Here is a 22,767-nt window from a genome sequence, read left to right on the forward strand (position 1 = left end):
TGGGAAATGAAGTTTTCTCTCTCTGTAGTTGAACCAGGGACCTCACATCAGTTGTATTACTATATTGTACTATTTTGTAACTTTGTTTTAACTGCAAATATCAAGTTTAACTTATTTACTCACCTTAAAGTAAACTGTTTTTTTTACAGTATGAAGAGTTTGATAAACCGACACACATTCTTCGTATTTTGTTTTTATTTTCAGCCTGTGTTTACACATTTCAAAAATTTGCCTTAGTTTTCTTATGAATAATAGTAGACACATTAAACATAAAAACCCAACATATATACATAAATAAATAATCACATGATTGGCCACACCAAAATCCTAATCACTGATTGGGTATTTGTCTTGTCAGATATAGTATTTAAGTTAAATAAACTGTTTGGGCTGTGTTGACAGGCTTCTGTCAGCTTTCTTTACATTTCAATGTAACATATTGTCTTTTTGAATGTACTCTAAACTGTGACTTTGAACAAGCATCTTTCTTTAGTCCTTAAAGATTCAGGCTATAAGATTTAAAACGTATCCCTCTGTTGTGTTGCTTTTGAAGTAAAAACAAAAATACAAAGGAACACATCGTCTTTTGGATACTTTCATGGTAGTAGATCAAGTCTGAACACGAGGGTAAACATGCTATTCATCATGTGGACAATCATACTTAACACCACCTCTGCAAAATTTAGCACCCCAGTTGTGCCTGTTAGGGAAATGGCACTCATTTAGATCAGTTGACTTTCTTAAATATTCTGGAAAAACAAAATTTAGATTACATTCCAGTTGGAGAAACACACTTTTTTCAACATGGAAAGGCCAAAGCCTGGATTTGAACCCTGAACCAGTTTACTGTTAGACAGCAGTCCCAACAACCATGCATTGAGTGGCATAAGAACTACCCACCACACTATCATGTACCTTGCAAATTGTTTAGGTGTGTTTAGTTTGCATATCAAACATACAAAATCTAGGTCAACACTTAAACTGGAGAAAGCAAAAACACTTTGACACCAAACAGGAAGGCCCTGGCCTGGATTAATCCCTTCCACTGTGAGGCAGCAGTGCTATCATTCTAACATGCCACCTTGAATAATTTACTTGCAACTTAGTAATCAAAGTAGATATGAGTCTGGGCACAGTTGGCCTTGCGGTCTATGCGCGCCACATATACAGAGGTTGTAGTCCTTATCGCAGAGGTCGCAGGCTCAATTCCAGCCTCGACCATTTACTGCATGTCCTCCCCCACTCTCTGCTCCCCACATTTCCTGTCTCTCTTCAGCTGTCCTGTCCATTAAAGGCAAAAATGCTCCCAAAAAATTTCTTAATTAAAAAAAAGAAAAGAAGAAGCTATGAGTATACAAGATAGAAAGGGTAAATAAATGCAACTCATTTATGTGTCTGCCTACCACCCTTACAAAATGTCTGTGCCCCAGTTTGCCATCCATTCATAAAAGTCTGGGTTACATATTTGTTTATTCATATTTGAAATGAAAGATAGGGAGACAGATAGCCTATTGTGTATTCACAATTTAAATTAGTTATAATCATATAATATAATTGGACATAATTCCAAAACACTGTCATAAAATGTTACCAAGTTATAGCATTACTCCCTTCTGATACTTTATGATGGAGGTGGTGGCTGACAGGAGAATTATGGCCAAGCTGTCGTCTTTTATCAAATTTTTTTTTTTAATATATATATATATATATTCTTGTTGAAATTCTTGTACTGTGCATCTTTTTGTTTGCTGCTGTAACTCCATGAATTTCCCCGCTGTGGGACGAATAAAGGAGTATCTTATCTTAATGATATTACAGACATACTATTCTTCACCACAGTCAAAACACACTGTACATTTTTCCCATCCCTTGAGGACATGCTCATAATACCTGTTACCTGTGCTCTGTTGATGCTTCAGAAATCCATGACCTGAGGGTGTGAATACTTTGCCTTCCTGTAGCTCCCTCTGCTGCCTGTGGGGGGCGGGGCGCTCTCTGCCTCCACGCAGTGTACGGAGGCCGGTGTTGGTGAGGGTGTGGACGTCTCACAGTGTTCCATGTACTGGGTCCACAGCTAACAACTCCTGCCCTCTCTAATTGAATTACACAGCAACAGGCGACTAAATACGGTAAGTTTATCAACATAGTGTCACATTTTAAGATAATTTACTCCACTTTAGGGTGAATTGAACTTTTATCTCCGCCCAGCTCGCGTCTGAAGCGGGGGCAGTCTGTGGAGTCAGGTTAGCTTTTTAGCTTAACCTGTTTCATTTAGTCTACTAGAAGATGTCTGCTTTGGGAGGCTTTTCGACCCTTTTCCTGTTCTCAGAGTGTTATAGACGAGTGGTTTAGTTTTACCTCGAGCTACAGGGATAACCAGATAAAGAAGCTGACTGTAAGGAGCTACTCATCGGTATTAGCTGGATAGCAGGGCAGCTAAATACTGCTGCAGAAGCTGTGAGTTGTAAATGGTGAACTCATTACTGTGGCACCAGATTTTTGCCTTTTCAAAAGCTGTGATCATCCTCTCTGGAAACTCTGTCATTAGGTATAGTCTTTAGACTTCCTTAGTTTTGTTTTGTTTTGATTACAAATAATCTAAATGAAGTCCTGGGTGTGTGAAAAGGGAAATGTGTCATTCAAACTGTGACATCTCCCTGTATCCACCCTGTTAATCAGACTGTTTTTATAGTTTGATATAGGAATAGGAGCTATAAGTAGAGATTATTTCAGTTTTTGTTTATTCATCAGCCAATCATATTGAAGAAATCCTCTCATTGATTGTTTTGTCAGATCAGAGTGGTCTGAAATCTACGGTGGCCCTGAAGGACCAAACAAATTTACAAAAGATAAAACACTTTTACAAAGTTGGAGACAAATTTACATTTTTGCCTTTTATTGACAGGACAGCTGAAGAGAGACAGGAAACATGGGGAGTAGAGAGTGAGGGAGACACATGCAGTAGATGGTCGATCGGCCGGGAGTTGAACTGGCAACCTCTGCGATGAGGTCTATAGCCTCGATACGTGGGGCGCTTAGACCGCTAGGCCACCAGGGCCCAACTTTTACCATTTTCTGAAACAAATTTACATTCATTTTTAACGGAAAGGGTATGTAACCAATACCGGAAGTGATCCAGTACCAAACGGAGCGACGTTACATGCAGTACAGGAACCACTTCTTGTAAAGTTGCTCCATTTGGTTTCTCTCAATCCAAACAAACTAAATGACCCCTCACTCCATCACTCCTGGATCACATCCGGTATTTGGTACATTCCCTTTCCGTTGTAAATTTGATTCAGAAATGGTAAAAGTGTTCTGTGGTTTGTAAAATTGTCTCACCGCTTGTAAAAGTGTTTTTGTTTTTTTTGTGAATTTGTTTTCTTAAATGCTAATTTGTTTTGGCCTTGGTAAAAGGATTCTGCTAATGTAATTTTGTTTTATAAAAGGTTTTCCAAAATGTAAATTAGTCTCCAACTTTGTAAGAGTGTTTCATCTTTTGTAAATTTGTTTTGACCTTCAGGGCCACCATAGAAACCCAAAGATTGAAACCCAAAGATTGAAACCCTTAAATCACACTAAACAGAGTCAGCATCATAACTTCATGATCTATAATAAAGCAAAGACGTTAAGTAATTTGACATTAGGTGAAAACAGTTATCTCTCCTGGTGCACAGAGTACTTTTCATGACCATGTGTTGTGAGTCACCATGCTGTAAACTTCCCACACAGTATTACTAAGTTGGATAAGATTACTCAACACCAGGATTTGTAGCTGCTTGGCTTTCTTCTTGTGTTCTTCTGTTTATTCAGAATCATGAGAGAGAGGATATTCATGTCTGGAGGTCAGACAGATAAAAAGAAATGTGTTATCACAGGAACTTCTCTTTTCTGTCCCGTTGTTCAGGCGCTGTGCGAGTGCTGCTGAGCCTGTGTCCCTCACTATCCCATATGAGGGACTGATGCTCACCAGGACCCTGCTGAACCCCTTGGGTCACCTCTCCCATCTGTCCCAGTTTGGTTCCTAGTCTGCAGCGGTTCCACCATAAGAAGAGAAGGAAGCAGCAGCAGAAATGGATGATATCTTCACGCAGTGCCGGGAAGGCAATGCAGTGGCAGTTCGCCTATGGTTGGACAATACAGAGAATGATCTCAATCAAGGGTGAGCACAGATTTATTCATTTGTATCTTTTCTGTCAGGAGAGTGTGTGAGCTTTCAGCTGATCACTGCTGTTGCACAATTTTGTGTAATCTACTAGACTTGCTGCAACATGACATTATGATGTTGGATAAAGTGCATCAGAGTATCAATGGAATATCTCCTGCACTGCAGTGTCATTGCCTGCCTCGGATGTAGCTGTGTGAAGCTAAGTTTCTGGTGCAGGCACTGAGCCCGCCTTTTAAGTCCCCAGCGAGACCCTGGCCTGTGGTTGAACCCATTTCCTTGTGGGCGCATGTTTATGTACGGAATGCCAGTGGAGTAATTCAAAAACGTGATGTTGGACAGGAAGCCTGCTGTGATAGTCAAGCTCGTCATGCTTTAAGTTGTTGCTGTGAGTTAATGTAAGCCTTGCAAAAACTAAAAAATAGAGACAACTGCAGGCTTCTGTGAGATTTGGCATCTTTAGTTATACTGAGTATCTGCCCGGTAGTTTAGGATCATCAGTCAGCTTCTGTATCCTCGGCTGACTCTGGGAGGGAAAGTCAAGTAGAAGGGGCCACCCTTGAAGCTTCATTTTGGATCCCTCTGTCCTAGATTTAGACGACTGCTGTTTGTTTTTAGTGCAAACATGGGGTGAATGAATTTATAATGACTGTGTATCTTGGAGCTGCTCTCTCTGTTTTTATTGCTGTGTTCCAGTGTATTTATGGAGAGAGCATTAATCACATTAACATCTAGTTGGATTGTTTTGATACTGTTATTGATTTCTTTTGCAATAAGGCTGTTGAACGGAGGCTGCGGCTGCTTTCCCACAATGAATCCTGCTGTGTGCATTAAATACCGACCAAACTCAGCTTAGCGTGCATCTTTTTCTCCAAATGATTACTGTTCATATTAGAATGGATTGGAGATCTGCATTTAAACAGGGGAGGGTATCTAGTAGCCTCTCTTATAAAGTCTTTATCGGTATTGTCTATTCTAGGGATGCACTGAAAATACAGCCACCGAAAATGGCCCAAAAGTGCACTTTCGGTTTTCGGCCGAAAGACTTTTCACTGAGATCTATTCGGATCCTGTGCACTTCATTGCGACTGTACTTGATCCGCCTTATAAAGATCATTACTTGGATGTGGGAATAAAGCAGCGTGCACAAGAAATGATCCAGGCCGCGATGGATGTGGAGACGGAGAAACGCACAGCGCAAGAGAAGGAGAACAGAGCGCAGGAAAAATGACTCATCTCTCTGAACCAGATGAGGGGCATGCACCCTCGTTGTCTGATGTGTTCAATGAGATCCTTGATTTTAGTGAGGTTAGTACACAGTCATAGCCATAGCCTGTTACAAGCTGCTAAATCAAGTGAATCACAGCTTCTTCTTTTGAAAAGTAAAACACATACAATAAAGAAAGAAGAAATTAAAGAAAGAGAAATCAAGTGAATCACACGTGTGTGATGTTATTGTGGACGACGGGCGGAATAAACACACGCTTTTTAGGGGGGAGATTATCTACCCCTGAACTAAATTTAGACCCTAGTTCCACCGGTCGAAACGCACATAGTTCAGGGGTAAAGTCCCTAGTTCTGGGGTAAAGTTCCTCCGGTTGAAAAACACCTATCAATGCAAAGGTAGGGGAGACCGGGGACAGTTTTGACATTTCTGTCTATAACTTTGAGCTCTTTTAACCCATTGTGTTCAAACTGATATACAAACCAGCTTCAAGTGTCTGCTAATGGCCTAGAACATGCCTGTGGAACACAAACAGAAAATGCACGGCTTAATCTCAAATCCAAGGAGTGAAATGTTACAACGGTCCCCGGTCTACCTACTAATAATAGGCATAATTATTTATTTTGGTGTTTCGGTTTTCGGCCTTGGTTTCCTCATTTTCGGTTTTCGGTTTCGGCCACAAATTTTCATTTCGGTGCATCCCTAGTCTATTCCTCTGTTTTTGTTTCTTTGATTGTATTTTCACATTGTTGTTAGACTGGATGATTGCATAGTGCTGCTGTGGATCCACACACCCTTACATGTGACTCATCCATTAGCTGATTACATGTCAAGTTCCCTTTTCCTGGTGATATATCTTCCTACTGCGGGGGTAAAACACACTTTCTGTTACCTCTTCACTTCCTTAACTCTTTCCCTTGCTGTATTTCAGTAAACCTGCTCTGTATCAACCGATCAGATCCTCTCTGAGCTCCTGGATGAGAAAGTGTTTACACTGATGTAACTCCCAGACAAAGAGTAGTAGAGGAATGCTGAATCTCCTTAGAAGGAATAACACACAGGCCTCTAGGGAACCATCTACCACCTTCCAAAACTCACAGAGAGGGGGGAGGAGGTTATTGTAACGGGGCAGGGCTTTAAGAGTTATGCGTGAGGAGACAGAGAATCTTTGTGTGTGTGTGTGTGTGTTTGTGTGTGTGTGTGTGTGTGCCAAATGGTGCATTTTTCAACAGAGAAATGGAGCACATCACCGTCCCCCCCTCGACTCTCATGCTTCCGGTGTTCCTCTCCCAGAGGTATTAGATAGCTGCACTCATTTCCGCTCAACATTTCCTCCAACTTTAGAGGAGTTAATTACAAAGTTTAAAACAAATTCTCTTAAATGTTTACACTTCAGTCATTATCTGATCTTTATACTCCATATGAACACCACCCCTTTACTCTTGTTTGAAACATAAGCACGACAGCTAATGTACTCCTTTTCAAATTTCAGAAGTAAGAACTGAAACAATAACACTTAAATGATAGATTACAGAGCCACAGCTATAATGTAATGAATTCATCTGCTATTTAAAAATGTTCATTTCAGTTTTCCAGAGTGAGAACCTACATTTAATTTGTTTTATTTTGTAGTCCTAAACCTCAAGTCTTCTTATTTACTGTCATAACAGACAAAAAAAATGCTGGTTTGTGTTTATCTCTTTATCGATACCTTCTGCAGTCAGACTAAACTTCAAAGATGAAAAGAGTGGCACACATCTAAAATACTGAAATCAGGATAGTGTTTTTAAATCTGAGAAAACCATGGTCTTATAACATAGACTGTATAAATAATGGACGTAGTATCCGTGACGTCACACATCTGTTCCTGAGCTCTGTTTTGAATCGAGAGATCGAGGATCTCTTTGGATTAATCTAAATAAAACAAAAAAATATGCTCACCAACTAGCCATTCGTTTCTTAGAGCAGGGGTTCCCAAAGTGGAGGTCGGGACCCCCTGGGGGGTCGCGAGACACAAATAGGGGTTGGGAGATGCCTTCCAGAATTTTTTTTTTTAAGTTGTCTAAAATATTACATTTTACCCATTATAATAAAAAAAATAGCGACAAAAATAGTAGCTAACCATGAAATAAAACCTTGAAAATAGAAAATGTGATGAGTTTTCTGCCTTTCTTTTTGCCAGATGGCTATATGACAGTCATCTGGCTTTTTTCTTTAACTGAAAGTAATTTAAACATGTCATGCATTTAGTTAAAAGAGTATGTGTTAACATTTTCTGAGAAAGTTGGTCGTCATCATTTGTGCGTACGCATGGTCTGAGGAAGTTCTAAATTTGTTCGTAGTGTAAGAACAAATTCAAGTAAGAATATATTGATGAATCCCAGACTTGTGCTTCAAACGTGCGTACGCACAGTTTAAGCACGTATTTGTGCGTACGCACTGTTAGTGAATGAGGCCCAATGTATCTCAAGAATACAAAGAATTTGACTCTGGTATTTTTGCGTACTCCCTGTACAAACATAAATAGACAGACACTAAAAATCAAGTTAATAAAAAAAAAATATATAGTACAAAAGGCACGAGTGCAATAAAGAAACAATAGACAAACATGATAACGTGCAATAGTGCAAAGATGAAGGTTTTTCTGGTGTTAATTGAGACTTTTGGAGACTGACATGAAAGCATCTATCGTTCTTACTCTACTCAACGAGCAGTGGATGCTGCTGTGAGGCCCTCCTAGCTGCAGTCAGAGCAGGAGGTGTTCACCCCGCCGCATTCAGACTGTAAATGTATCACGCATGTACGAAGACACCGCCTACTGTCTCTTTTTGATCCATTCAGATAGTTAACGTAGATTGTATACAATACACATCTTGAAAATGTTATGTTTTACCTTGTCTAAGTGTAGTTATAAACATATTTAGGGTGTTTTTTTAAACCTCTTTTTGTCTCTCCCTCAACGTTACACTGATTGTAAGCTTGTGTGTTTGTATGATTGTGGTGATCTGTAATTATGCTCCTCTAGTGAACCTCAAAGGAGGAAGTCCTGCACAGTAACAGTTGTGGATTTTCATTGTCAGTCATGATTGTTATGGACAGTAGGGTGACACATTTTATCTCACTCTTTGTATTGAAGCTTGATATTTAGGAGGGAAGTATCTCTGAAGTGTGAATGCTGATTTTATTTATAGCCTCATTGTAGCAGTGGTGTGAGCCTGTGACTCTGCAGTGGGTACTGTTGTAGGTAGACAGTGGTTTGGAGGCCTGTTGAAACAGGTAGTCATGGTTTAAGAGGGACAGGCCAGAACTGTTGATGACATTTAATACAGGTCTGACAGTTAGTTCATGTTATGGAATGGGTTATTAGAGATGCACCTCTGTAGCAGTTTATTAACATAACTAAGTATTAATACCAAGAAGGTCTTAAATGGACAATATGTGCAATAGGTGCATATGTAGAGATCATTACAAGTTTTACTTTACAACACTGTTAGTTTGGAGTAGGGATGCACTGAAAATTTGGCGGCCGAAAATGGCCCAAAAGTGCATTTTTGGTTTTCAGGTGAAGGACTTTTATTACCGAAACAACACAGTTTTCTGCCTTGGTTTCCTCATCTTCGGTTTTTGGTTTCGGTCAAGAATTTTCATTTTGGTGCATCCCTAGATTGGAGCATTCTTCAAAACTGATGCCATCATTTATAAATCTCACAAAGCATGAGATCCTGCATCAGGATTTCAGTAAAAAAAATTAATACCTGGAAATATAAACAACAACAATAGTAATGCATCTGTGATAGGTATGTATTGACTGAAAATATTGGCCTGTTATATTTTGTAAGGGTCTATACCACATGTATTTTACGCCACATTTAGCCTACATTCAGTTCTTTCCATGGACTGTATTCATAATTTAATCGAGTGTAAAGGATTCATTGACTATGGATGAAGTGACAAAGTAGAGAAAATAAATCATACACAGACAAACTGTTATGAGACCTTTTGTTTCTTCTTCTGTGGATCTTCTCTTTCATCTGTTAGACGTGTCGGCGAGTTTGCTTCCCTGATCCGAGCCGTGTTACATGACCTGGCGGGAACGTCGGGGCAGAGACATACAGGGTGCAGACAGGGCTCTTCCTCTGGCTTTTCCTCCTGCCAAACTGAGCACTGTTGGCAGGTGGAAGTGCCTGAAATAAATTACCACAGCCTGTGTGGAGGGGCTGAGGAGCAGGAGAGAACCCTGGCACTCGAGTGCCTTTGGGTTGTGGGGATGAAGCCAGCTTAAAGGGGAAATCTATCCTATAAAAAGAGCCCCTGAGCAGAAATACACACAGAGACCAGAGGGCTAAGCTTCACTGGGTGTGAAAGTGGTCGATTCTCTTCAGTTGTATGTGGTTTATTATAATTTACCATCAGTTAATTACCAATTGAGGCTGACTTATATTAGAAATCTTCATCTAATATTCACATAATTCCTGTCGCAGTATTAAAAAATCCACAATCTCACAACTTGAAAGCACAAAAACAGCAAAATAAGGGCATTTCTGCTCCGTAACACGAGCACAGTACTTTCTTTGAAGTAAATATGATCAAAACTGGTAAAATACTGAATAAAGCCGTCACACATCAAAAACTGCTCACACTGGAGTGTTTATGAAACACTCACTCAATGAAATCTGAAGTGGCTGCAGGCCAAGCTGCTGTAACGGCAGTTTACAGTTCTGAGGTGCAAAGCTTGTTATTACTCCCTCTGTGTCAGTCACTAACAAGGCTCTGCCAAGGTGTCCCTTTTCTCCAAACTCAACAGACCTGGTAATTAATGCCAGTAAAAACACTACATTAAGAACTTTAGAATTAAAACTCTGTTTATGCAAAGCTCTTGATCTTCTGTAGGAGCTGCACGCTGAGCTGGAACTCCAACAGGAGGCAGACGTACGGAGACTGAAATCTTTGTCCTGTTAAAGGTTATAGTTAAAAACGAGCTGGAACGTGGGCACCGGTGGCCTAACGGTCTAAGTGCTCCCCATGTCTAGAGCCTATAATAATAATAATAATAATAATAATAATAATACTTTTATTTGTGTAGCAGTTTTCAATAAAAGTAACAAAGTGCTTCACAAAAACAATAAAACAGACAATATAAGGAGAGAGGCAATAAAAGCAAAGTGACAGTAAAAGCAGGTACAACGTTAAAAATGTAAATAAATTCACAAAATAAAAGCTTTTCCAAAAAGGTGAGGCTTCTTGAGTAGTGAAATAAAATCAGGAACTGACTCTGCACGTCTGATTTCCTCTGGCAGGCCTTTTCCACAGTCGGGGGGCTCTGACTGCAAAGGCCCTGTCGCCTTTAGTTTTTAGTCTAGACCAGGGGTTCCCAAACTTTTCAGCCCTCGACCCCTAAGTAAAGGTACCAAAGACTTGCGACCCCCACTGTCCCTCAAAGTGATTTAATATGGCTTCATTTAGCTGGTCTGCACAAAATTAGCCTACCTATATGAGCATGTGTCTGTGTTTCCTGTGCCGTTGTGAATTAACCTACTGTCTGCTACTGAATCTTTTGACAATTAACGGTTCACTAACCCTAAACTTAGGAGTCATCTGGCAAAAAGAAAGGCAGAAAACTATTTTTTTGTCGATATGTTTTACTATAATGGGTTAAATGTACTATTTTTAGATAACTTAAAAAAGAAAAACATTCTGGAAGACATCTCACGACCCACACTTTGGGAACCCCTGGTCTAGACCATGGAACAGCAAGCAGAGCACTGGCCAGTGGATCTCAGACTGCGTCCTGGTTTATGGAGGGATTAATGCTCAGAAATGTATTGCGGGGCGAGTCCATGATGTGCTTTAAATCTAATTAAAAGTATCTTATAAACGATCCTAAAATAGTCCTTGTTGCAGGGGTCACTGGTTGATGGATGTGACCATTTGCTGCATGTCTTCTCCCACTCTCTACTCCACGCATTTCCTGTCTCTCGTCAGCTGTCCGATCAAACAAAGGCAAAAATGCCCAAAAATATAACTTTAAAAAATGATATTAAATAAGCTGGAATGAGAAAGTGATGTCACATGACTTTAGATACTGATGGCCTGCACTTATGGAAGACTTTGTGAGTGAGTCCCCTTTAGTAAGAGGTCCAAATGAACACTTTGAGATTTAAAGATTCTCAATTTCAGAATAAAGCAACTTAACCTCACATTGTAGAAGTTGGGACCTGATGATGACCACAGTCTGGATTTATGGAAGAGCAAAACATTCAAAGCACAGTGAAAACAGTAGCATTCAAACAGTGGAACTACTGTATAAGTCAGAGATAATCAGGGGGATCATTTTATGTGTGCACTTCTTAATGTTACCACCTCTTCTGAAGGACCTCAGAGCGCACCACAGAAAACTCATAAAACCCTAGAAGTGAGTCTGTGGGAAGGCTTTCTCTCATAAACTTTGACTAATTAGTTTGCAGGCTTTGGCCTTTGGTCTTGGAGGAAATTGCTCACAGAGCAGATGCAGTGTGACTGCAGCAGGTCACCCAGATGCACAGATAGATGTGTGTTGTGGGACTGAGGGTCTCTGTGAGGCTCTCGGTGCCATTTTGAATCGAATTTTGCAGGATGTGTGAATACAAGCCAGCGAATTGATGGCGGGGGGAGGGGGGCAGGGGGCTCGGATTCCTTCCTGCAGATTCATAATACTCCCTCAGTCCTCAGATCACATTATTATTCTGTCAGCCTACACATAAGCTCAGAGCAAGTGCATAACTTTATTAACAGGAGGATTGTGCTGTGGCATAAACAATACATGGAAAGTGTCTGGAAAGAGGAATATATCATCGGTACAGAGCGGCTGTTTCAGTGGAAAGAAAGCAGAGAAGATGGAACTGAATGAGACAATGGGGGAATGGAGAGACTCAGACTAGGGAGGAAACTTTGTAAAAAGAGGAGGAGGTGACCACGACCGGGCAGAAAAGTGAAGAATGACATAATCACACACACACAGCTGGAGCGTGTGCATGCTGAGGGGAAGTCTCACTGCGCCTTATAAGGACTGCTGCGAGTGCTCAGCACGCCGTATCTTTTTATCCTTTTCCTGATTGACTCTCTGTCACTCAGCACTCACTGCTTCTTTATCTCTTCTCTCTGAGGACGTGCGCCATCAGTCACTCTGCCATGTAATCGAGGCCACTGTCCTACATGTGTCGCTGCCACTGTCACAGAGACGAAGAGGAATGATGAGCGCCAGAGGCCTGTTAGCTGCTGAACTAACTTCCTTTTTCTCAGAGGAAGATGACAGTCATTCCTCATGAAGTGCTTCAGCATCACAGCATTGAAGAGACAACAACCTGATCCAGTAGTTGCAGATACATTTGGTAGACTAACACAAGGAAGCTCTCCAAGTTTTATGCTTCTATGAAATTTTGATTTAGTTTATATTGATCGTTTTTAGAGATTTATCGATACAACTTTGCAGTTTGAGTCGTATATCTTCACAGCATCATAACTGTAACTGCTGCAGTCAAAGGAGACTAATTCAACTGACATGAATTTTTTATGTTGACCACGAGGGATGGGGCGATGCCTATAGAGCTGGCATTAGGCCATGTCATGCATCAAAATGAGGAACTTCAGTTTTCAGAGCGCTGCAGGGAGGGGCAATATCATCACATCATGGCTGACTGTAAACTTTACAAACAGGGTTTTATAATGACCAAATGATAGTCAATAAAAACAAAGGGCAATGTGACACTAGACTGCATAAACAGGGCAGTAATATTCAGTTCTACTGGCTGCTCAGACACTCCACTCAGATGATGAGCAGTGAAGTCTGCTGCAGCACTTTTTAACAAGGTGATGGTATCAGGGTAAAACCTGCTTTGTTGGTGTCAGCTGTGATTGACTCTAAGGCTGATGGTGCCGTCAACAACCCTGCAAGAGGAACACCGGGGGGCTTTTTTAGGTCTGAATGAAACAGAAGTCACTTTTTTATTTCTCTCACAGTCAGGAAATCTGATGTCATCACGTCAAAGAACAGCAAGTGACAATGTGAGACTTGCAGGTGGCTGATTTAGGATTTTAGTGTGGCTCTGAGATGAAAAGATGGATGGTAGAGGTTAGTTTGGAATTTATTATAGTAAAGGTCATAGTGGATATTTACTGTATAAAATGGGTGGTGCAATTTTCAGTTGGCCCTGCCCTGCTGGCCACCTCATTTAACAGTACAATACACTGTGCTAAATCCTTTCCATGTTAAAATCCTATATATATGTATCTCCTTCATTCCCAGTGCTTTTGTACATAGGTCATTCTAACTATTCTGCACTTCTGTACATTATTTGTTTTATTTTGTTTTATTTTATTTTATTTTTTTCATACCTATATCTTATTTTATTCCTTCTTCTATTAATATTTTGACTTTCCTACATACTGTTTATAAGAGCTCCGCAATGACTGAATTTCCCTCCCTGGGATAAATAAAGTATTTCTGATCCTGATTTTCCTCTGGAATGCCTTTTTGTTGACTTGCGTGTTATTTTGACTGTCAAAGCAAAACCCCCAACAGTTCTAGCCTGTACCTCTTGGCCTTCATCCAAGTGTACCACAGAGCTGTTTGCAAGGAGGAACCTAATGTGGCCAACTGAGTGGCTAAAGTTTCTTCTTCACTTTTTTCTGCCCGCAGAAACAAAACACTTTCCTTTTACGTCCCTCAGTTATTTGAAGTTCTTCCTGTGCTGAGTTTCTTTTTGTGAAACGTGCTGAATATGAATTCTCCTCACCCCTCTGCAGAGATGACCACGGCTTCAGCCCGCTGCACTGGGCGTGCAGGGAGGGACGCTCCAGCGTGGTCGACATGCTCATCATGAGAGGGGCTCGCATCAACGTCATGAACCGCGGCGACGACACGCCTCTGCACCTGGCGGCCAGCCACGGACATCGGGAGATAGTTGGAAAGGTTTGTGCACACGATGCTGTATGCACCCCGGGGGTACTAAAGGGGGTTCCTATAAGAGTGATCATGTACTCCTTGGAGCATTACTCATTTTCTGTCTCTGATCTCTTTCTTCAAATCAATTCAATAACTGAGACACTGATATAAACGCTTTTCATATCTCATTGGCCAAAACAATGATGTATCTCCTCAGGTTTGCTTCATAAAAACAGGATATTATGAAACCTAAAATGATGACACCGAGCAGCAATTATGAACACAAAGGTCTTGTCAGTTCTTGCAGTTCCACCATCAGCAGTTTGATACTGAAGGGAGTGCTTAGCAGTTAGTCAGTGTTGAGTGAAAAAGTGCTGCCAAACGCACTGCTACAGTTGTTGAGGGCAGACCAAGAAAGGTTTGATTCTTAAAGAGGAAAATTCATTTTATAGTCCTTTAGCTGCTGGATTTCCTGAAGGGGTTACACAATCTGGAAAATATATAGGCTGCAAGCTAAATCAGTGGCCGATTGACTTTTCCCTCATTATGTTGGAGAAGTCAGCCATTTAAAGACACTATTTATGAGGCTATAGTCCTCGCTGCAGAGGCAAGGCACGTTAATTTATAAAGCACCATTCATACAAAGAGCAATTCAAAGTGCTTTACAGAGTTTAAAACAAAAACCAGGACAGTAACAATCAATAAAAAACATACAGCAAACACTTCAAACATTTACAATTTATATGCGGCCAGTTATGTTTGGTCTTCTCTTTCTCTCTCTGTGTGTACTTATGTAAGTTAACGTACATAGTAAATAGTATTGGGTCTTATTATTTATTTACATTAGGAGGAGGGATTATTATAAATAATCAACCCCCTTCACTGCTCTTAAGTCCTTAACTTGCAGAGTCTTACTGTCCCGCCTGTTGTGACACAGAATCACAACTGATCTTGTCTTAACCGAAATGAACCCTTTAATTATTCGATTCATCTCAGAACTTCTTCCCAAGGATTAAGACTCACACACTGAATCTTTTCTGTGTCGAGTTGCAGCCCGAAGGTGGCTCAGACCTCTTGACACCCCCCGCAGGATGCCCGTATGCCCAACATTTAATTGTAGATCCAAAATCAGGTTAATTCCATAACGCCATACCTTGTCAGAAAATATCCAATTTAAAATATGACATTACATAAACATAAGCATGAAAACATAACATATTTTAAAATCTAAGATCAAGAAGGAAAGAAAGAAAGTAAAATTAGTTATGAAACTTCATTAAAACTCAGTTTTTAAAATAAATTAAAAGTTTGTATTTACAGAAATAAAAACTAAGGTCGCTGGTTCGACTCCCGGCTAACGACCATTCGCTGCATGTCTTCCCTACTTCCCACATTTCCCGTCTCTCATCAGCTGTACCATCAATAAAGGCAAAAAGACCCCCAAAAATATAACTCTACAGACACTGTTTATGCTCAAGCTGTAGCTGCAGTAGAGTTTTTCATTCAAAGATTGTCTGAAAACATGACCGAGGATGATACCTCTCCCTTTTGTGATGCATCACACATTCAAAGGCTGCATATCTTCCTGTTTATTTTGGAGATGTCACAAACTATTGTACTGTTGTGCTAATGTGCAATCATTCAGTGCGTTTTGAGAAGTAGCAGATCTGCTTTCTAAACAGATAAAGACAAAGCGACCTGACAGATTAGAGTACCATATTTTGTTTGAATGCAGGAACACAAGCATTCTGAATAATAGAGAGAGGTTCATACCCAGGTATTATTTTCAACGTCCCTCTGTGTTTAAATTAATTTTGCTTTTGAATTCAGATAAGCCAAAACTTATCTGTAAATTAGGAGCTTTTCTGAAGAATGTCCTTCCATTGTTTAAGTAAGATCTGTTGTACTTCAAACATGCCGTGTGCCATCATTATATTGTTATTTGTAATTTATGTTCTGTGGCTCCATACCATGTGATCATGGTCTGAGCATCAAATTAAAAATGAAATGAAATGAAAGAACAAGAACATTTTGTATCTGCGTGTATCGTTTTGCCATCAGAGCTTCAGAGTGTCTGATTTAGAGCTGCAGCTAAGCAGCCATTGAGTTTAATATTAGGCATGTCTCAATACCTCTGGAATGTGTCCACAGGCAAGATGAACCTCCATGATTTTTGTTGGCAGCATTAAAACCCATCCCTGTGTAAAGCCCAAACAAGACCCGAGGAGCTTTGTTTATCATTTCATCTCCTGTTTCTGCTTCTCTTTTAGCTGATCCAGTGCAAAGCAGACACCAACGCAGCCAATGAACACGGAAACACACCACTGCATTACGCCTGCTTCTGGGGCCAAGACCAAGTGGCTGAGGTCAGTGTGCCCCCTGGTGGTGCGACTGATTTGTCTGACTATGTATTCCTCATAATGATGAAGCATTAAAACGTCGCTGACACAAGTCTTTCCTTTCACTCAGGACCTTGTGACTAGCGGGGCTCAGGTTAGCATCTGCAACAAATATGGGGAAACGCCCATGGATAAAGGCAAACCTCACCTGCGTGAAATCCTCAGAGGTAGCCAGACTACATGTTTACCTCTTTCCAACATATTAGCATGCATAATTATAGTCTTTGTGATGAGTTTTCTTTATCCCTTCAACAAACAGATAAAGCAGAGAAACTGGGGCAGAACTTGACTAAAATTCCCTTCAAAGACACGTTCTGGAAAGGAACCACCAGAACTCGACCCCGTGAGTTCACACACACACACACACACTCCAGTTTATTAGCAGACCAGTTTCCATCAGGTGATTTGGTCTGAGTGCTGCATGAAAGAAACAATTTTCCACACTGGCTCCATAACCAGTCTTTATGTGGTGTTTGCAATTTCCACCTCCTCTCCCTCTGCTCAGCATTTAACTGAATGTCACGTCAATAATGAAGCCTTTGTCTGAGCTCAAACTTGTCACTTGTGTTTCCTCCAATCTTCTTTTTAGGTAACGGCACTTTGAACAAACAAGCAGGCATTGACTACAAACAGCTCTCTTTCGTGGCTAAAATAAATGAGAACCAGTCTGGAGAGGTACTTCATCTCCTCATCTTCACTCTTCAGTTTATCACAGGTCTGCTGATGATCTCTTTGAACCTTTTCTGTATGTTTCTCCTCCGTAGTTGTGGCAGGGGCGCTGGCAAGGAAATGAAATTATTGTTAAGGTGTTAAAAGTTCGCGACTGGACCACGAGGAAAAGCAGAGACTTCAATGAGGAGTATCCCAAACTCAGGTTATTATCCAACCCTGGCTCTTCTACCGCCTCTGTGTTCTGTTCTGTCCTCACTCATTTCTCTGTTTGCATTGTGTTGATCCAGACACTATGTATTATTTATTTTTGGAGTCGTTGCATCTCTTTTTATGTCAAACCCTCTGTTGGTGTCGCTCTTTTTGTCTGTCTGTCTCTCTCCCCTGTCCTTCCCTCTTGGGCTCCATCCCAGGATATTTTCCCACCCGAATGTCCTACCCATGTTGGGAGCATGTCAGTCTCCTCCCGCCCCTCACCCCATCATCATCACACACTGGATGCCTTATGGCTCCCTCTACAACGTGCTGCATGAAGGGACCAGTGAGTACTCCTCCTCTGGTCACAAAAACTATACTTCTCTCATTCTATAGTGATTTGTGATTTATTGCACATGCTCACTTGTCATAATGCTGTTGTCACTTTGGTACATTTGTAATTCTATCGTCATCCGTTCATGTGGGGGGAATAAGAGAGACTGGAACCTGTTTCATGTGTCATTGATCCTTTTGTCAGACTTTGTGGTGGACCAGACACAGGCGGTTAAGTTTGCTCTGGACATCGGGTGTGGGATGGCCTTCTTACACACACTTGAACCCATGATCCCCCGGCATTATCTCAACAGCAAAAGTGTTATGGTAAGAAGTTCAAACCTTTCTTCTAGAATAATAAATGTTTATATTTGTATTTTTTTGATGACGTATCAGAGGCAACTGTTCTGTTCAAATAATGAAAACCAGAAGAGATGTCTGCTACAATTCCAAGTCTGTTTTTTCCACAGATAGATGAAGACATGACGGCCAGGATCAGCATGGCAGACGTCAAGTTCTCCTTCCAGTGTCCCGGCAGGATGTACTCGCCTGCTTGGGTGGCCCCTGAGGGTAGGCATCACTCACACAGCACAGATCCAAAGTGACAGCTGAAGCCACAAAAGCTGGAGCGTGAATGATGGATGCAGGGGACTCTCTGGACTCTCTCTGAGCTGAAATGCAATCTGCAGCTGATTTCCGGGGAGATAGGGTGAAATTAGAGCGTGTTTGAAACATAAACAGATTTATAAAATGTGAAAATAAACAGATGATATCATCCAAACAGTAGCAGGAACTCACAGAGGAGGTTATAGGTGTACTCTGTGGTGCGTGGAGCATGATGGTGGTTGATGTGTTGGATGCAGGGGATTTGTTGCAGACAGTTACCATAGAAACAACTATACCGCAAACATGTGGTGGGTAGTGAGCCATGAACTTAGAACACAGAGATGGCTGCTGCTGATAAGGAACTAATATATAGATCAATATTGGAATAGCCTTCTTATCTTCAGTAAAGATGTCTTATTAACACATTAAACAATATTTATGTGGAAACATTTTAAGCTAATATTCACTTTATCTTTGTTTATCTTAGGACTTTTTTTTTAGCAGAAGGCAGATGGAGGCAGTCTTTGTTGTGTAGTCAAAAGTGTGTTTACTGTGTCTAACTTTTACTCCTTGCTCTTTGTGTTTTCCAGCTCTGCAGAAGAAGCCAGAAGAGATCAACCGTCGCTCAGCAGATATGTGGAGCTTTGCCATCCTGCTGTGGGAGCTAGTGACCAGAGAGGTGCCGTTTGCGGACCTGTCCAACATGGAGATAGGCATGAAGGTTTGCAGAGTCAAGATTCACTCCTAAGATAACCAACTGAGCAGCAGACATGATAACAGTTATTAGAGCTTAATGGAATTAAGGGATATATTTCCTCCTGTACCAAACATCTCTGTTTGTTTTGACTCTCAGGTTTCTTTGGAGGGTCTGAGGCCCACCATCCCCCCCGGCATCTCTCCCCACATTTGCAAGCTCATGAAGATATGCATGAACGAAGACCCAGCAAAGAGGCCGAAGTTTGACATGATTGTCCCAATTCTGGAAAAAATGCAGGACAAGTGAAAAGAAAAAAGTCCTCTCCTCTCTTCTGTACTGAACCGAATCTGTTACCCCCAGATGGTGGTGTGGTGCTTACCAGTATTGCCTTAAACTCCTACTGTACCGCTGCATTCAACGCCACTGTAGCTTCTGAGTTTAATTCAGCAGCAGTTACTTCTTTTATATCTTTTTTTGTTGTTGTCTTTTTTCAGTATATAAAGATTTTATTTGTGTCTTCATCTTTGTCACTGATCTGCTGATACTGTCTGCACAGGAGCTTAATGTTGACTGTTCATCTTTTAACTTGTAATCACACGGACTGAGTACAATCTTCTGGAAACTTCTAGACCGAATAACCTGTGGAGGTCAGCATGACAGTCTGCTGCACTGCTTCAGTGGATGTGAGGCCTTATGTTTTTTTTTTTACTGGAGTGGGCTCACTATAACAAAGTCATGCTGTGAGGAAACTGCTCCTCTTTGATAGTGCCTCCAATTAAAACTATGACATGTTAACTCTGTGCTCGTCTCGTGGAAAAATGTTTGTGTATGCAGCAGGGAAGGCATGAGAGGCGTCTGCAAACAAGCATTTAATGTTATAAGTTTAAGGAAATGCATATGAATGAGTGGTGCCAATGAGAGTGCTTGGCAGTGTTGTACCATTCAGCTTGGCTGTGTAGTGATGTGTAGAGCTTTAGCGTTGGTGTCTGTACAACCTGCTGACAATGATGTGCATCAAGCCTCTGTTTTATTCGCTGCCATGAGTGCAAAATGTCAATGTTCAATGCAATTTTGGGACTATTTCTTTCAAAATGGCTTGCAGAATTGCAAATTTCCTATTGTTAATTTGTATTATGTCCTGTTTTTAACTAGATTACCCAAATGTGTTACTGTAATCCAGTTTTTTTCTTTTCCCCCTTAAAATCTAATCAGATTTTTTTATCATGAATTCTGTTAGCTGTACTGTCCAACAAAAGGTGCAGTCGGTCTCTCTTTTAAGATGTCTAAGAGTGAAATTACACTTACAGGCAATCTACATAGCACATTTCACCTTGTTCTTCTAACAGTGTCAGGAGTGAATTCTGGAAACCATACTGTAACTTATTCATGGATATCACAGGTACAGCGATTTAGTTTTCCAGCATGGGGAATGCCTTCCTCATAATTTTATGGCTGCATGAGTAGCTCTTGCCAGCAGCAGGTAACTGGGACATTAAGGGCAGGTTTTAACTTCAAGCATATTGTCATATTGTTTTATTTTTGTATTATTTCAGTCCTCTAGATTATTCTGACTTTATATGTCTCATGGGTTGTTTGAACTTGCTGCATTGTTTCTGTGCCTCATCTGCACCCCTCTGTCTCATGGGTTGTTTCTACTTGCTGCGTCGTTTCTGTGCCTCCACCAGCTTGCTTGTTTGTGCTGAATCACAGATTGAAGCCAAATCAAGAATGACTTATACAAATGTATGTATTTATATATAAGTATATTAAAAAGGAAAAATATGGGCAACGGGAATCTTTGGATATATTGTTTGATGTTTTTAAGAAGGTTAATTTCATGATAAAGAAATTAAGTGTTCAGTAACCTCTATTATCAAATCAATACGACCAATTGTCATTAAATCTGGAGCGATAGACATTTGAAAAAAACTCAAAGAAATGAACCCCAATGAGTAAGGTTTCAATTTCATCACCATAGTATTGAAACAGTAGAGCGTCATAAATGGTAAAATAATCAGTAAATTTGTTAAAAACTAGTATTTAGAGCAATGTTGAGTAATATTTTAGTCTGCTGTATAGCTTGCTGGGTAATTATTATATTTAACTCTTAAAACAGCTGCTTAAATATTCAATCAGCCATCAGCCAAATTATTAACCCAGATGTCAATGTGGCCTAAATGCAGGGTACTTTCTACACAATGAATGACATATTTACGATGGGAGGGACAAAATAATAATTATTCTCCTGACTTGTGCAATACAATTGTGTGAGTGGCACCAAACATTATTTGAAATGAACAGTATTACAGGGCTCTAAGCGGATTTCCCTTCCACTTTGACTCACTGCACCACTACCTAATGACTCCTTGTAGAGGGGCTAATGACATTGATCCTGCACTTTCCCTTTAAGGGTCATTTTGTATTTTTCATTTAATCAGATATTGTGATGCATTATCTTTATAAGACTATCCTGCAATCTATCACACTGACACTAGAGCTGGGCGATGTTGAAAAAGATGTTATCACAATAACATTTTTCATATCAGTCGGTATCGATCATTTTCACAATAAATATCAAATCATTCTTTCATATCGGTTTAAAGGCAGATTTTTTTCTCGAGTGAGAGTTGAAGAAACCAGATGGTTTGTTAGCTTGTATCTGGGATTTAGCAGTCTAGTAAACAGCCAAAATATCTTAATTAATGAAGTTTAGTGGCCTTTCTTGTCGAGCATGTTTTCACTCTGCTTTGAGCTGGTAGGTTTTACGTTTTCTTCAGTGTCGCTGTCACTCGTTTCAGCTGTTCACATTTCGCTTCAAACATCTTTAAGCCTGCCTACCTCTAACCCTGCAACATGATTGGCTGTACCATGCCGACTTCCTTTATGTTCAATGTTGGGTGGGAACTAGGGTTGAAGACACACTCCCTATCTAGTGGTTGGGGGGTGTAATCACAGGTTTAAATATATCAATGTTTCATCGTACATTTTCAATATTTATATTTAGAAAAATAATATCACGATAATTACCGTTATTGTTTTATCACCCAGCCCAATGTGACACTATCATATGGTATCTTATAGTATCACCACCCTACAGTTTATTTTTTTATTATCATTTTATTATTGATCCACAAACCAGTAAAAATTATTCAATAAACTTTAAATTTTACAAAGGCTTTTAACAGGAGGGCGTATTTAAACGGTTACACAATCAGTGGCGGTTCTGGGGAGGGGCCGACAGGGACAAGTGCCCCAGTAAAACTGATCCTGGACCCCCCTGTGCCCACACACACACACTTTTTATGGGCAGGTGTTTTCTCATGCCCTCTAAAGAGATCCAGAGCTTTTTTCCAGTTAGTGAAACCAGTGCTCACATATGTGTCATGTTTCATGTGTTTACCAAACATCCTACATGAGAAACAAAATGCTGCATCTCTATTTACAGAATATTATAACCAGGGAAAGCTTTCAAACCATTGTGAATTTAATGATGGGGGTTTTTTTAAACCCAAAGCAGTGCCCCCCCCCCCCCCAGTAAAATTGGTCTAGATCCGCCAC

At 40.5% G+C, this 22,767-nt stretch overlaps 1 protein-coding gene across 1 annotated transcript; it reads left to right on the forward strand.

The window, feature by feature from the left end:
* The first annotated feature begins 1,924 nt into the window (after positions 1-1,924).
* LOC117824990 (integrin-linked protein kinase) lies at positions 1,925-21,004 on the forward strand. Its single transcript, XM_034700553.1, has 13 exons — positions 1,925-2,129; positions 3,908-4,162; positions 14,172-14,337; positions 16,581-16,676; positions 16,780-16,876; positions 16,969-17,052; positions 17,299-17,384; positions 17,474-17,583; positions 17,792-17,919; positions 18,112-18,233; positions 18,377-18,476; positions 19,103-19,233; positions 19,366-21,004. Exons 2-13 carry the CDS (start codon positions 4,074-4,076, stop codon positions 19,513-19,515), a joined length of 1,359 nt encoding a protein of 452 aa, XP_034556444.1. The 5' UTR covers positions 1,925-2,129; positions 3,908-4,073; the 3' UTR covers positions 19,516-21,004.
* The last annotated feature ends 1,763 nt before the right edge of the window (positions 21,005-22,767 follow it).

This window comes from Notolabrus celidotus, chromosome 14, assembly GCF_009762535.1.
Source record: "Notolabrus celidotus isolate fNotCel1 chromosome 14, fNotCel1.pri, whole genome shotgun sequence".
NCBI classification, from domain to species: Eukaryota; Metazoa; Chordata; class Actinopteri; order Labriformes; family Labridae; genus Notolabrus; species Notolabrus celidotus.

Excerpts from the sequence above, each read along its gene's own strand:
- LOC117824990 (XM_034700553.1), top strand. The coding sequence starts at position 4,074 with ATGGATGATATCTTCACGCAGTGCCGGGAAGGCAATGCAGTGGCAGTT. Across the intron at positions 17,053-17,298 it reads AACCACCAGAACTCGACCCC|GTAACGGCACTTTGAACAAA; the intron begins GTGAGTTCACAC and ends TCTTCTTTTTAG. Across the intron at positions 17,920-18,111 it reads CGTGCTGCATGAAGGGACCA|ACTTTGTGGTGGACCAGACA; the intron begins GTGAGTACTCCT and ends TCCTTTTGTCAG.